At 40.8% G+C, this 14,428-nt stretch overlaps 1 protein-coding gene across 1 annotated transcript in view; it reads right to left on the bottom strand.

Moving 5' to 3' along the window:
* igdcc3 (immunoglobulin superfamily, DCC subclass, member 3) overlaps nucleotides 1-14,428 on the bottom strand; it is a 59,680-nt gene that overhangs the window by 19,852 nt on the left and 25,400 nt on the right. The window contains exons 3-6 of the mRNA XM_026166634.2: nucleotides 8,040-8,184; nucleotides 7,815-7,945; nucleotides 7,331-7,468; nucleotides 3,575-3,733 (exon numbers count right to left, since the gene is read on the bottom strand). Coding sequence (XP_026022419.2) covers nucleotides 3,575-3,733; nucleotides 7,331-7,468; nucleotides 7,815-7,945; nucleotides 8,040-8,184 — 573 coding nt within the window. The remainder of the gene's footprint in view (nucleotides 1-3,574; nucleotides 3,734-7,330; nucleotides 7,469-7,814; nucleotides 7,946-8,039; nucleotides 8,185-14,428) is intronic.

Below are 14,428 nucleotides of genomic sequence, written 5' to 3'. Positions count from 1 at the left end.
CTTACACATACGCTGGCCTTATTTGAAAGTTTGGCCATATATAACGTGGGCATCCACCACTCTATGTGCCTTTATTTGACAAAAAAATAAAAAATATATATACTAGGAACAAGTCAAACAGGTCAACTTTAAAAGATCTGTCACACTTTCGGTTGTCAAGTTGAATTCCTGTTTATTTTGTTTTCCCCGCTCTTCTGCCCTCCTTCTTGTTCCAACACTAATAAATAAAATGTTGTCTGACACTTTCTCAATGTAAGCATTTTCATTCTTCCCAGTGGAAAAGCTAAGGGGCCGTTAGGCACTTGAATGAGGGGGGCTGACAGCGTGAGATGGTCCTTTCATTCATCTCAGTCCTTCCCAGCTTCATTGTCTGTTTTGTGCACACTTGCTGTGTGCTTTGAGGGCTGACTTGAAGGTGAAGGTCAGAGGGAGCTCAGGAAGGCATTGATTTGCACCTGTAAGGGTGTGGGGTAAGACCGTGAGCACCAGCTATCCATCTTACGCTTGTTTTTCGCTTCTTTGGCCGCTACAGTTTTACTCTTTCATTCTTTGTTTCTCTCTTCTCTCTTTTTGTACCCCAAAGGAGCCAACATAAATCCAGCTTGTTTACTGTGTAAGTGCTTTTTTAAACTGTGACTGTCTTCTTAGCTTTGTGCTTATTGAAGTTCCTAATCAGTGACAGCCACTGAAGCCCTCTTATAGTAGCTTATTATCTATAGAATAATGAGAATGACTAATTAAAGCACACTATTCCATCATAACGGAGCAGTTCTAACACATGTGTTTATGTGTAGTTAATGAGGCATTTGTTGTTTCCTTAAATCAATAACAGAAACCAAAAACAGACAGCGGCACATCATGAATGTCCACATCTTTTTATCCTTAGCAGGTGAGGGGCTCGTCGCAGACTTGACAAGCAGATGAAATGAAATATTGTCTGCGATCGATGCTGCTATAGGCTGGAGCAAAGTATGGTCCGTCTGATCAATATGTGAGTGAGGCAGACACTGGATGTTTCCTGCTTGGTGGCAATTAATGCACAGGGCAGCCCACACCTGCCATATCCTTTTGGTCAAAAGCACCTGTCTCTTAACACTAACATCAAACACCTTCATGATACTGGCTCCAGCTCTGTGGAGAATAGATGAAAAGAACAACAACATTTCAATCAAAATGTTAGAAAGCACACAGAGAATGAAACTTCAAAGGACTATATTTCTTCTGCATGCTGTGGCAGAGCAACAGATTATTGACCTTTAAGTTTTTGTCTAATATTAAAGTTCCCCACATTACATAAAGTATATTTTCTTTAAAAAGACTTATAGGATGTATTAAGAGTTGATTTGTCTTGTTTTCACATAACCTGTACATACAGTAGTGTGTAATCAGCTAGTACAAATAAACTAATGACTATAACTACAGGAACACCTACACGTAAGACTGGCAAATCAAAGATATGTTATTATAGGATATTTTGAATTTGGATGTATCTTATAGTATCTAGTATATTGTATTATATATTGAGAAGAAGAAAAAGAGAGGTGCTATGGGTTTACCACTTTCACCAGATGATGGTGTTACTTCTTATTTATTGTAGAAAATCTGCATATTTATCTCCTGTGAGACTCACACAACTGTGTTATAAAACAAACAAATCTAAAATTGAATGCTAATGGCCTGTTATTAAAAAACTGATTATACATGTCATTTGAGTGAAGAAAAGGCTCGCAGATACAATACTGCAGAGGCATTGTCTCTTGTTGCAGAGCCTGTGAAGAACCGCGGAAGAATTTTAAAAAGCTGCAGACATGAAGGCGCGGCTTTTGAGCTGAGGATACCAGTGCCAAAACAAAGACACAATAAATCAATTTCTAGGCATTTTGAAAACCAACAAACAAAGAAGAAAGAATCCGTGTTGCTGGGTTTTTTTTTTTATCCTTCTAGTGTGGCATCTAAAATCTGCAAATCATATCTCCATATGTCATTCTCTAATTTAAATTTGATGGTTATATTTATAGAATTTCCCAGAAGTGCCCACAGTGTGCATCTCATTTTTGTAGCTCAGACTGTAGTATAACAATTTTTATAACGTGGCTTCACTAAACCTCACCAACCTGAATCGAATAAACAGGGCAAACTCGACTGGGCAAATCAAGCCAGGTTTGCAATGTCCTTTAAAAGTGGGCAGTGCTGATGTTGATGTACATACTTTTCACAGGACTAGCAAATTATAATGGCTGTGAAGGCTGACTTGCACATCTTAGACCAACAAGTACAAGCACTTTGTAGTCTAAGGTGCTTTCAGTGGTCAGCAAGACGAGAGAAGTACTATATAAATGCAAGTCCATTACATTACAAGACAATGAAATTGCTCTGAAACTGCTTGCAGCAAAGCAAGCAGAAAGGCTGTGAATCTGTATCTCTTAACGATGCTTGTCAGGAAAAATGAAAAGGGGTTTAAAGAGTTTCTAAAAAAAAAAAAAACTAGAGCTCCTCTGAAAATATGCACGCATGGTCTATAGGATCTTCTAGGAATGGTGTCACAGAACTGATTAGTTAGTAGGCTATGCTTTGATACAACTTGATCTGTAATCTCCAACATAGCCTCTTAACCTCGCTAAACCCCAAATCCTGCTTCACGGTACACGTCCCCTGACTCTCCAGAGTCCCATCTTTAATCATCAAGTATCTCTGTGCTCAGTGCCTCCAAATACAAAACAATCTTTGTTCATTCTATCTAAAAAAAACCTATTTGCCATAAAAGATTTAATCACATGTGCCTCCACAAATGCAATATACTGTACATGATAACTTCCCAGGGTTGGTAAAAACTGCGCCTGGTCCCTAAAGTGTATTTCAGAGACCACAAAAGCCGATGTTGCAGGACTGTCTGCTTCTCGGTGTGATGCTGCAAATCTATTTTGCTCTGTGTTTTTGTTCTCCAATATTAAAGAAATGATGATTCAAATAAACCTCTGCAGTTATTTATTTTTTTTATCTCTTCCTAACAGAGTGTTGAGGATTTGAAACCTGAAACTATTACTGAAATTGCAAAAGCTGAGAGTCGGAACTCTTTGTGAAATGTTTGTAATGCCTACCATACAGACTCTAGCTCTGAGCAACAAGCAGAGACATTTTAGTGGTCTTGTATCTTGCTGGTGGCACAAAAAGGTGTAAAAGTATGCTTGGTATACCAGAAATAGCTGATAATTACTGCTTGGAAGGTAGCAAAATAAAAATCAGCCTGAAATGTTTTGGTATGCTTTGCTTTGCTTTGCTTTGGGGGAAAATCATTCAAAACCTTCTCCCTGAAAAATCTGCACCAACCACTAGATCAGAATGAGGGTTTTAAACTAAAGACCACCTACATAAAACACGCTGGTGGCACAGGAGCAAAGCACTTGTTTATCAATGCAGCAAAACTGAGGTTTCAGTCATGGTACAGTAATCATGTTGCCTGATCCACCCACATAGTGCTGAGCTGTACCTCGTCACGTTCCCCAGGATGTTTCGCAGGTGCTTTTAGTTTCACCCAACTGAAAAGAAAATGTCATTGCTTTTATCCAGAGCTCACCTTGGACCACCAGACGTCCTTGAGCAGTCCTGCGCACACGGGTCCCTGGTTTGTTAGCGGCACATACGTAGACCCCGGAGTGCTCCACACCAACATCTGAGATCATCAGGTTTCCTGTGCCGAGCACCTGGATTCCCTCCACCCCGATGGGACGGCCATCTAATCAGGGAGAGAGAAAAAGAAAACAGTTGAGAAGGATGAGTAAGAATCTATGGAGGTCAGCATAAAAAGAACCAGGTATATGGGCACAGTGGGTGTTTATGTTAGATGGGGGTCAACTGAACTATAGTAAAGATCAGAGTGGGTGTAAATCACTAGCAAGACATCTAATTAACATCATGCAAGTTTACGGCCACGAGCTGACAGAAGCAGCGCTATTTCTGTCCCCCCAAGGATGCAGCGCTCACAGCGTGTGTTCCTCAGGACTATAATGTGATAAAGCTGCCAGCACACCATACACCAAGAAAGGTCAGCGAGTTTGTGTTTGAGTCATGTACACGCTGCAATTTTTTAAAACTTAATTGGGACTTTGTGATAGCTTCCAGTGAGAATCATCTGGCTTTTGGGTGCTTTACAGTAAATCAATGCTGCTTTTCTGCTTCTCCCTAACGGATGTTCAGCTAATTAAAACTTTTATGCTCCAGTTGAGACATTCACCTTTTTCAGGAATTTGTCTGAAAAATCCTCAGAGTACATTTTCTTTTAAGCTGGTTTGCTTCTTGGCACTGGAAATGTTTCAGCTGCCAGTCTGGGACCAGAAATTCTAACTGTAACTTCTAATCTTATATCTACTTACACAATCCATAGCAGCCTCCTCTCTGCTTTTGCTGTAATTACATGATAAGCTCACACACTTTCCTGTGCTCCCTTATCTGCAGTGTCAACTCCAACAATGGCTTCAGTCTGCCTATGATGTTAGCTATGGGGCCAAAGGGGCATTTTAATCCCATCTGTGAGTTCCATCTGCAGCCTGTAAGCCTGTACGTTCCAGATATGATACACTGAAAGGCCAGGAATGGAGGGAAGGGAGACAGGTACCACAGCGGACAAAGGAGCTCCAGTCAGAAATGCTAACTATGTGGTCAATAGTCAGTGAATACTTTTGGGTTCGTCCCTTATCTTCAAACTTAAAGCAAGTCACTTTTCAACAGAAAGGTTACTTTGGATAATGAGTTTGACTGAAATTCACTTGCACATTAGCAAGTGAATTTCAAAATAATGCCACTAAGCCTAAAAATGAATTTGCTAATCAGGATTATCAACAAATTATTTTTTTAAGGTTTTATTAGCAAAAGACTGTGAAAACATATTGTTAGTTTCATTTTTAAGGACTAAGATATATGATGTTGAATGCCCATCACAAACGTTTAAGTTTACTGTCGTGACCCACATGACCAAGAGTTTTGTGGAATACTGAAACTGCCATCAGAACAGCCTTCTATCACATACTGCTGGTTGCAAGACAAATGAGAGATGATGGTCTATGGGACTACAGATCTCAGAGTCCTCTGTGGTGGTAAAACTGTTGCTGATGATAACAGTATGATCACCACTTATCTAAGTGAAAAAAAAGACTAAAAAACTGTAAAAGCGTACTTTGAAAACATAATGGCATACTCCAAACCAACACACTGTGGCATATGTTGGCCTAATCAAATTATATGATGACAAAAATGATTACCAGACTCATGATTTTGTGTGTATATTGTGCATGATAATATATCCCATTACTGCACATACAAATGTGCTTGTATCAAAGATACTTAGATTATATAATGGTGTGTATTTTACATTACAGCCATATGTGACATGAATATCTCACTAGTGTGTCTACACAACGAGTTGATGAATGTCTTAATTCATCAAGAGTACATGAAATCTTCTAATATTTTAAATTTTATATACACTGCCTTATCAATGTGGCAAAAACATGTTATTACTGTGTAGCTAGTGCAAGTGTGTAGGCATTATGAGCACCTTTGTCTTGCAACTGTTATTTTGGTTTCTTCAGCCAAACTGTAGTGATGACACATAGTGTCATGAAATGTAAAACAATGAAATCAAAGCAAGCCTTTATTCTGGGTGATACAACAGGTCCAAAACCTAAAACTCCAAAGAAGTGCAGGTAAAACAGAAAGCAAAACATACATAGAGCCAAGGAAGAAGGCTGCACAAACAGATAATTGCTACAAAAGGGTGACAAGATGAAATTAATAAATGCAGGTGAATACAACAAACAGAAAGTGACCCAGATCATGACGCAGGAGACACCCAGCTACTGGAGTACAACAGGAAACGACCAAAAGACAACTACACTGACACCAAACATGATGACAGAGAGAAAAGGAACCCAGGAGGAGAAAGGGACAAGCCCTGTAACAACACAGAGATTTTGCACACCAGGTTTTGCTTTTAAATCAGATATGATCACCAGCCCTAAACTGCAAAAGGAAATCATCACAGCAAACACACAGACCAAACCTCATCACATCTCAAGCTCACCATTCAATTCATCAGAAGTGATGAAAAAAATCCTTTGAGTTCGCTTGAATCTTCAAACCAGCCAACACACACACGGCTCGTGTGATAAATGCCGCAGCTTCAATTAGTAAATGTGCAATTATGTGGCGATGCCTAATGAAGACAATACATGTAATTAATGCAATTAATCACGACAAGTCATTGAGATCTAATAAATGTCTCCAACTTGTGTGACACGTGTTCGTCTTCTTCTTCGTCCACATTTTTTTCATTATCGCACTGGGACGTTGTCCTAACAGAAGCAGTCTTGTTCTTTTCTTGCATTTTCCTGTTATATTCCTCTCTCTCTCTGGCTTTGCCATCACTTTCTCCCTGTCAGAGACTAATTAACTTAGTGTCAGAAAAAAAAAGAGCACAAGCTAGGAGGCCGTGGTGCCGCTGTTCAATGAATAGCAGCAAACCAACTCTGGCATTAAGGAGTGACTGATGTGAAACTATAAGATTCATTATGCGGCTTATCCTAGCCTCCCTGCTGTAATCTAATACATACAAATCCCATCGTGTTAGCATTTCATTCTGGTAACACTGTGTAAGGCAATACTGGCAATCTGATTACACCCAGATGCTGGGGAGGGGCTGTGATTTACATTTGGAACAGAAAATCAGATTGAATGAGAAGTAAAGTAAACAGATAGGAGATTGAAAAATTGTTCACGACAGAATCTGAGTGGTAGTCAAGAAAAGGAAAAATCCGCATGAAGAGAGCTGTCTGTGCAGCAATTACTCAGAGGCTCTCCGCTGCTTCCAAGGAGGTTTTAGCATCGTGAGGACACGAAGCAACAGAGTCGAACATCATGTTTAGCCCTAAGACTTAACCTTCAATCCCACTGCCTCATGTGTACACAATAGATCTGTGCTGTAACAAATATATTCTAGTAGAGTATGACCAATATAGGAATTTTACTGACCGATACTGATACCGATATTTGGTGATTTAAAAATCTGACATGAATATCTGATATAGTATGAAAAACTATGCAAGCATCAGCTTGTTTGCACATGCTGTTAAACTTTTTAAGTTTCGATTTATCAGCTGCCATAAATGCTGATGCCAGTGAATTCCATATCGATATCAGTGAATAACCAGTATCGACTGATATATCAGTCTGGCTCTGTATACTTCACAGTGGAAGACAGAACACACAAATGCCACCTAATCTCTCAAACACACAAACAAGAACACCAGGTCTGATCTGATCAGGACTTTTTTCTCACCTAGTCTGCTCCATGACACAATGGGCCGAGGGTATCCAGTGGCAACACACTCCAAGATAGCCGTTTGGTGAACAGTGAGGGTTAGGTTTTCTGGACCGACCACGATGACAGGTTCTTTGTAAACAGATGACTGAGAGCCTGAAGGGAAAAGGGAGACGAGAATTCAAGATTGGAATGAGCATGATGGATAGCTTCTTTTAATTGGATTTCTCCAAGTGCATTAGCTCAATATGCTGTATCTCTTAGATCTGGCAGCAGGACAATAGGTTTGGAAAAGTCTAGGAAATGTGCTATACAGATAAGCAGAGGCGTATTAAGTGACTGTATTTGATCAGTGATACAGAAAACTAAAGATCCGAATAAAGAAAGCTCATTTAAACCAAAGTCAATTTACAGTGAGGATATGTAGGCTTTCCTCAAATGACAACACACAAACAAAAAACCAGAGGTTTACTCAGATGCGTGCTCAACTATAGATACCAACCGGAAACTGTTAGGAGTGCCTCAGCACTGTGTTTCACTCCTGCACTGTTATGAGCCACACAGCAGAACCTTCCACTGTCCTCCTCACGCACTCCTGTGATCTGGAGAACGCCTGTGGGCAGGAGAGTGTACCTAAAAGACAGAAAAAAATCACGAGACTTGGCACCTTTAACCAAAGTGCTGCAGTTTCTTAAAACAAGAAGCCCAAGTGGTATTTTGATCTAACCTCTCATTACTGGTGTCCACTGGACGGCTGTCTTTTTCCCAGCTGATGACCGGCTCTGGCAGGCCGTGAATCTGGCACTGGAATCTGGCCACGCCGGACTCCTCAGCGTGCACCGACTCGGGTTGGACGTGGAAATCTGCCATGGCTGTGAGATAGAAAGAGGAGCAGTTGAAATATTAGGTCATAGCTTCACAAAACAGCTACAGAGCAATAAGCTCAGTTGCTTACAGAAAAAATAAGCAGCGCTGCAACAGATGGCGTGGCCCCCACAGATCCCAACATCAGAGAACCAATCTTGGACAGAATATCTACCAAAGGAGTGCTGCAACATGCTTGGAGCAACTGGCACATTTTCTGCAAGGGAAATTTATTTTAGTATTTATATTTATTTTTAGTGTGTTGCTTTTTCACAAATAAAGAGCAAGTACTACAATTTCATGGAAAATCCACACTTCAACTGTTGACAGAGATACTTGGGTTTTTGCACAAAATGGCACTGATTCACTAAATGCACTTCATTGTTGAGAGCTTTAACCTACCTGCTAACCTTACTATTTCACATAAGCCAATTCAGAGACAAGCAGAACGTTTCTGACATCACTACAAATGTGTAAAAGGAAGCTTTTGTAAAAGAAAACAATCCTACAAATAACAACACAATGAAACACATTCAAGAAGTAAAAGCATAGCTATTTCTGTGAGAGCATGCAACCTGCTTGAGAGGATGTGATACATTTTTCTGCTGCCACTGTGCCTGTCCTTCATATGCAGCTGATGAAACATTTTGTATGCAGGTAAGAAACATATGTTTCCAAAATGGATGCTAACGCAAATAAAGACAACATAGATAAGGCCAGCACCATATAGCCAAGCTAGTATCAATATCCCCACAGAGAGCCTCATTCAGCTGCAGTTCACATATCCACTCCCTGCAGAACAAAGGCGGCATCGAAGGTGGAGCCAGCAACAAACTCAATTAGAGAGAGGCCCTCTTCTTCCACAATTCTCCCACCTTCTTCAACAGAAGTGCATTTAAATGTCAACCATAATTAACTTGGAGGAAGAGGGGTTTCTCCGAAAACTGTTAGCATAACAACGGGAACAGACCCCTTATTATTTCATAAGACCCCCCCCCCCCCCCCCACCCACCCCCTTCCAACATGTAGCCTGCATTAAATTATTACTTGCAGGACCTTTATTTTGCAGGCAGCAATACATAATAAGCGTATTTATGCTTGGTTGCTGTCTGGTAGTTCTTTCTCTGACTTCTTGGGCTGGTGTAGCATTAACTTTGTTGTACTGAACTACGGACTGTGTGCACTTTGAATGTTGTCAAGGTTTTCCTGTTGTGCAGAACCAGAAAAGAAATATGTATAGTTTAAAATAAGCATATAGAAATGAAGAAAACAAACCTTAACCACTGATGCTGAAGGATGAGAGCACAGAGAGAGAGTGGATACTTCATTTAGAGAAGCACTACTTTATACCAGCGGCTGCAACACTGTGATTATTACATTTCAGAGCTTAATGAGAAGCGTGGCATTCTCAAACACGACTTGACCTTAGATCTTGGAATAGATGCATGGCGCTCTAATGAAAATTAAACCATGGTAATCTACTTTTCTTCCAGTAGTTCGCTCTTCATAAGCCATGACTTATGAAGCTGTAGCATATTTCTCTGAAGATACCATGTGAAATCATTTCTCTTAAGAAATGATAAGGCCTCACAAAAGCAGCGGTCCATTTTTACTGGGGTAATTCAGTTTGTTCGTCAGTCTCAAAGGGCCACACGGCCCTCACAATGCCCTACCTAATAAATGTAACATCACTCTGAAGCATACGTGGCTTTAAAGTCACCGAGAGCATCGGAAGTATTTTATCACCAAATCACCATTATGGTCCATTTCAGCTCTTTTTTTTCAATTCTTCCTTCTGACACAGTAAACTGCAAGCTTGGGAACACTTCAGTTTATAAAATGATGAAAACCCACTGTAAAGTTGTCAGAAGTTATTATTGTATATTTCAAGTTGCCCCATAGAAACACTTTTATGGGCTTGCACTTCATTTCTAGACAAAAGCAATCAACAATACGTTCTGCCCTGGCCTGCTGTCATACTGAGCCTGGGGCAGAAAGACTGGCAGAAGGCACTGAATTAAAGCCCTGAAGGTGCTGCCACTGCTGATGAAGGACGCTTAGGTGAAATGGCTAGAAATCCTTCAGAAAAACAATGTGCGGAAAACAAGAAGGTCAAGGTGACCGATATGATGCAAGACGAGCGCTGTCCTGGAATAAAGTCTCAAATTAAGATACAGGCATGCACGCACACAGCTGTGTGCACTGTCCGTGTGTACTGGGAACACTGAGGCACTTGAATGCTGCAGGACAAAGGAGGACCAGTGTCTATAGAAGTCTTTCTTGTGCATCTCTGCCAAGTAGTCAGGGTGTCTGCTGATCTGGCTGTTGTGTGTGTCCACTGACACAACCCCCTAACGGGCCCCACCCTTTGCCCTCATGCATAAAACATAGTCTCTCTAAGAGGCCCACAGTCCTCCTATTATTGAACCCTCGCAAAATCAGACACAATTTCAAAAATCACAGCGGGGTCACACCCACAAATGAATGCATGCGGCAGAGAATTTGATTAACTCTAAAGAAAAACAGCCATTTATAATCTGCACTTTAGTTGACTTTTATGGTGTATGCTGCAGAAGCAGATCAACGTGATTTAGCAAAGCTATAGCAAACGCATACGAAGACATCCAAACACACAACCCTATCAAACCTCCTCCTTGTGCTCAAAGCACAATAAAAGCAGTAGACAACAACAATTCATTTTACTCATCCAAACACACACCTCCAACAAGACCTGTTCTGCCATTGTTTGTCTATCTCCTGCTCTGCTAAGTGTTGACAGACACTCTCACATGATTAAAGACTGTCCACTACCAGCGTGACGCCGCCGGCTTAAATGGAGCAGGTCTAATTACTGCAATAGGGGAAAGAATGGTTGGGGTGCATACTAAATGGAAATCCATACACAGGCGCACAGTGAGGAGATCACTCCTCGAACATATGTTTGACAGTTTCTCGGTGACAACCACAAAAGAATGATTGAGGGAGTAATATGAGGGAAGGTCACAGAGAGGAAATGTGAAACAAGGAGCTAAGCTGTAAATCAGATCTTGTCAAAAGTGACTGGCACTGTCCTGCTGCGTGTTGCACAATTTACCATGAAGTCGCATAACAATAAATCGGAATCGGGCAGAAATTAACATGAAAATCTCTTTGAAAGGAAAAAATGTCACCCCCGCTTTCCCACAAAGACGCACAAAGGATGAAATATGAAAGCAAGTGAAAATATACCATCGCTGACTTGAGGGCCGATGATGATGATGCTAAATGAGCAAACCAAGTACAATGGCTTCAACGTTTCGATAGCAGATTTTTAGCTCTGTCATGTGAGCAGCTTGTATCTATCTAATGAAGAAACGTAGATTAAACGGTGATTACTGAAATGACCCTACTGGTGAAGTTTTGGCTAATAGCCCCAAGTAATGATCCATTTCTTTATCGCTCTGTGAAACACTCACACAAATACTCCACAGATAATAATTAACACCATTACTAAAAACTGCCCAAAACTGCCTTATTTTTTGGCATCTCCAACTGCAACAACTAAATCAGGCAGCCAGATGAGAAATTTTCATGATTTCCAAGCACCTGTGGTCACATGTGGGTGTTCAGTGATATGACAGCGCTAATGATGCTAGCAGAGGGGCAGATATCCTGCAGTACTGTTCAAAACAGCAGCTGTCGTGAAAAAGCTTCTCCGGTGAACCCCTATGTTGTAATGTCATTGCCCTTCCTTCCATTTGCCTGCGGCCACCCTCCTGCCCCACTCCACATTTTAACCGTTCCCAGCTCTTCATCGCACCTCTCTCCCCACCCCCTCGGGTCCTCTCAAGTCTGTGACATCATTAAGCACATGTTGTTCGAAGCGGCAGTGATGACTGCAGTGCCCACCCCACCCCCAACTCAGTAAACCAGAGATGAGACCCATAAATAATGGAGATGGTGTACATGTACGCCGCTATAACGGCGTGCAGAGTCCGTGCTTCCACGGCCTTTAAATAGGTATCCCTGAAAGAGCAGGCCGTGTGCTGGGACCCTGGACTTGGCATTTTAATGCAGATGTGATATTTTATTAGCTCCCTGCCCCACTAGCCCCCCCACCTCTTTCTCACCAGTCCCGCTATCAGGCTTTGGTTTGTGGTGTGTGATGCTTATCACCTACGATACGTAGGGCTACACCTGGTCTTGTCTATCTGCCTCTGACACACACACACACACACACACACACACACACACACACACACACACACACACACACACACACACACACACACACTTATTTCCCTCCATTAATGCTTCAAGCCGACACATGAACATCAGAACCTGCAGGAGCAAAAGCATGAGCTGAGGTGCAACACCTGCCACCTGAGCCCAGAAGTACCAGATGTTCACATGAATGTGAAGCTGAGAATCCAAACTGATTGATCATTTATATGACAAGTACTCCAACTAATATACTATATGGGTAATAAGATTTATAAGGCAATTTGCATGTGTACGATCCTCTTATTTTTTTTCTGTCAGCTTCACTCTCCATTTTGAGAAGAAAAAGGCCCTGTTTACCTTTTTAATTTTTTTGTGATATCACCTACAAATCGGATTTTTATGGTTAATAAATATCAGCGGACGACTAAAATGAAAACAAAATTAAATCCCTTCAAATCTCAGCTTGAAACACAGCAGTTGGTAAACCACTCAACAGACTGACACTACATTTCCAGGACCACACCGCTAACACAGTGCGCAGTGTGACTCTGCTCCATATAGACGGAGAATGAGTCATAGTCTTGTAATTGAATCAAACACCAAGGTATGAGGCCTTTGTGCACAGATGGCATTGAAAAAACACAGAGATTAGCTAAAATTTATACAAACTAAGCATTGTGTCCACTTCAATTTTGAGTGTAATTTTTCTTAGAGGGAATTACCAACCTTTTCTTTGCTTTTCTAACAGCTAAACATGTGAACTCTGCCCCTCTCACATTACACAACAGTTTTAATAAGATTATAATGGTCTTCTCTGATTGTGTTGCAGGCTTGTTTGGCTTTCCGGTGGTGTGATTGTGTGCAGTTTGTTGTGCTGATCAATAGTGTTAAACATATTAAGATTGATGGCTGCTATTAGGGGTCCCTGTCGGAGGTAGAGAGAGCAGCAGTCCTACAAGAGTTATCCCTCAGGAGAATGAGACAATATAAATCATGACAAGAACGATGACAAAATATGATGACCAGAAAAAGTGATGAATAAAATCATTTTCACAGTTAGACAGCTAAAGTTTGAGGGAATTAAAGCCAGTCTGGTGACAATGAATTGAAAGATACAGTAATTTCTCACAGCACTGTACTGTATTACCTGGAGATGAAGACCTTAAAAAAATTAGTCAATTAATGAATTACAGTACAATGCAAAATATTGCTTCCAAGAAGTCAGACTTTCTTGTCTTTTTTTTTTTCAAGTCAACTCATGTAACAGTTCCTTGACACTGGCTGCTTTTTCAGAAGCACCAAATGTAACAAAGTAACAAAACCTTTCAGAAGAATGTTTTGTTACTTTGTTAAGCCACTTACTAGTGACCTATGAATCCTTCAGGTATAAACAAGGGAACTAACTGAAAGGATGAACCCATCTTTGTCTACACGTGACCGAAAACTTAGTGAAGAACTAATTTTAAATTAAATCTTTTGTCACTTTGTTACAATTAGCCTGGGACAAAAATTTCAATTAGTCCCGAGTCTGTAAAAAATGCCAGTTAGTATTTTTGTATCAAAAAAGGTGTTTCCCAAAACTAAATACTGTCCATTTTTTTCCACGTTTCGTCCACATTTCTCCTGCCTCTGCTCCACCCACAACACCCCCCTTGCACTCCCACTCTAGACCTTAGCCCCAAATCTCCATGCTCACTACTGCAAGTAGACCCTAATTAAAGAGAGCCCTATTAAAGCACAGCAGATGCTGTAAATTAGGGGATTATTCAAATAATTCCCAGGCACAGCTTGGGTAAGATTAGAGACAAGCAGGAGAGACAAGAGGAGAGTGAGAGGGCTGAGTGAGGACAACAGAGAAAGGAGGCTAAAATAACAGACAAGCCCATAACAAGAAAAGTAGAACTGATTTGAAATTAACTGCAACTCCTTCTCCCTGTAGCTGTCAACCTTGTTGATACCGTTTCCTTTTTACTGATTGAGGAAAATAACAACTGCCAAATAAGAATTTTGTGTATTCAGAGACTCGCGAGCAATTAAGAAGGGATTTGA

This window comes from Astatotilapia calliptera, chromosome 1 (assembly GCF_964374335.1).
Source record: "Astatotilapia calliptera chromosome 1, fAstCal68.1, whole genome shotgun sequence".
In the NCBI taxonomy this organism is placed as follows: Eukaryota; Metazoa; Chordata; class Actinopteri; order Cichliformes; family Cichlidae; genus Astatotilapia; species Astatotilapia calliptera.
The sequence above is the reverse complement of the archived record's forward strand: the minus strand, read 5'-3'. Positions and strand labels throughout refer to the sequence as shown.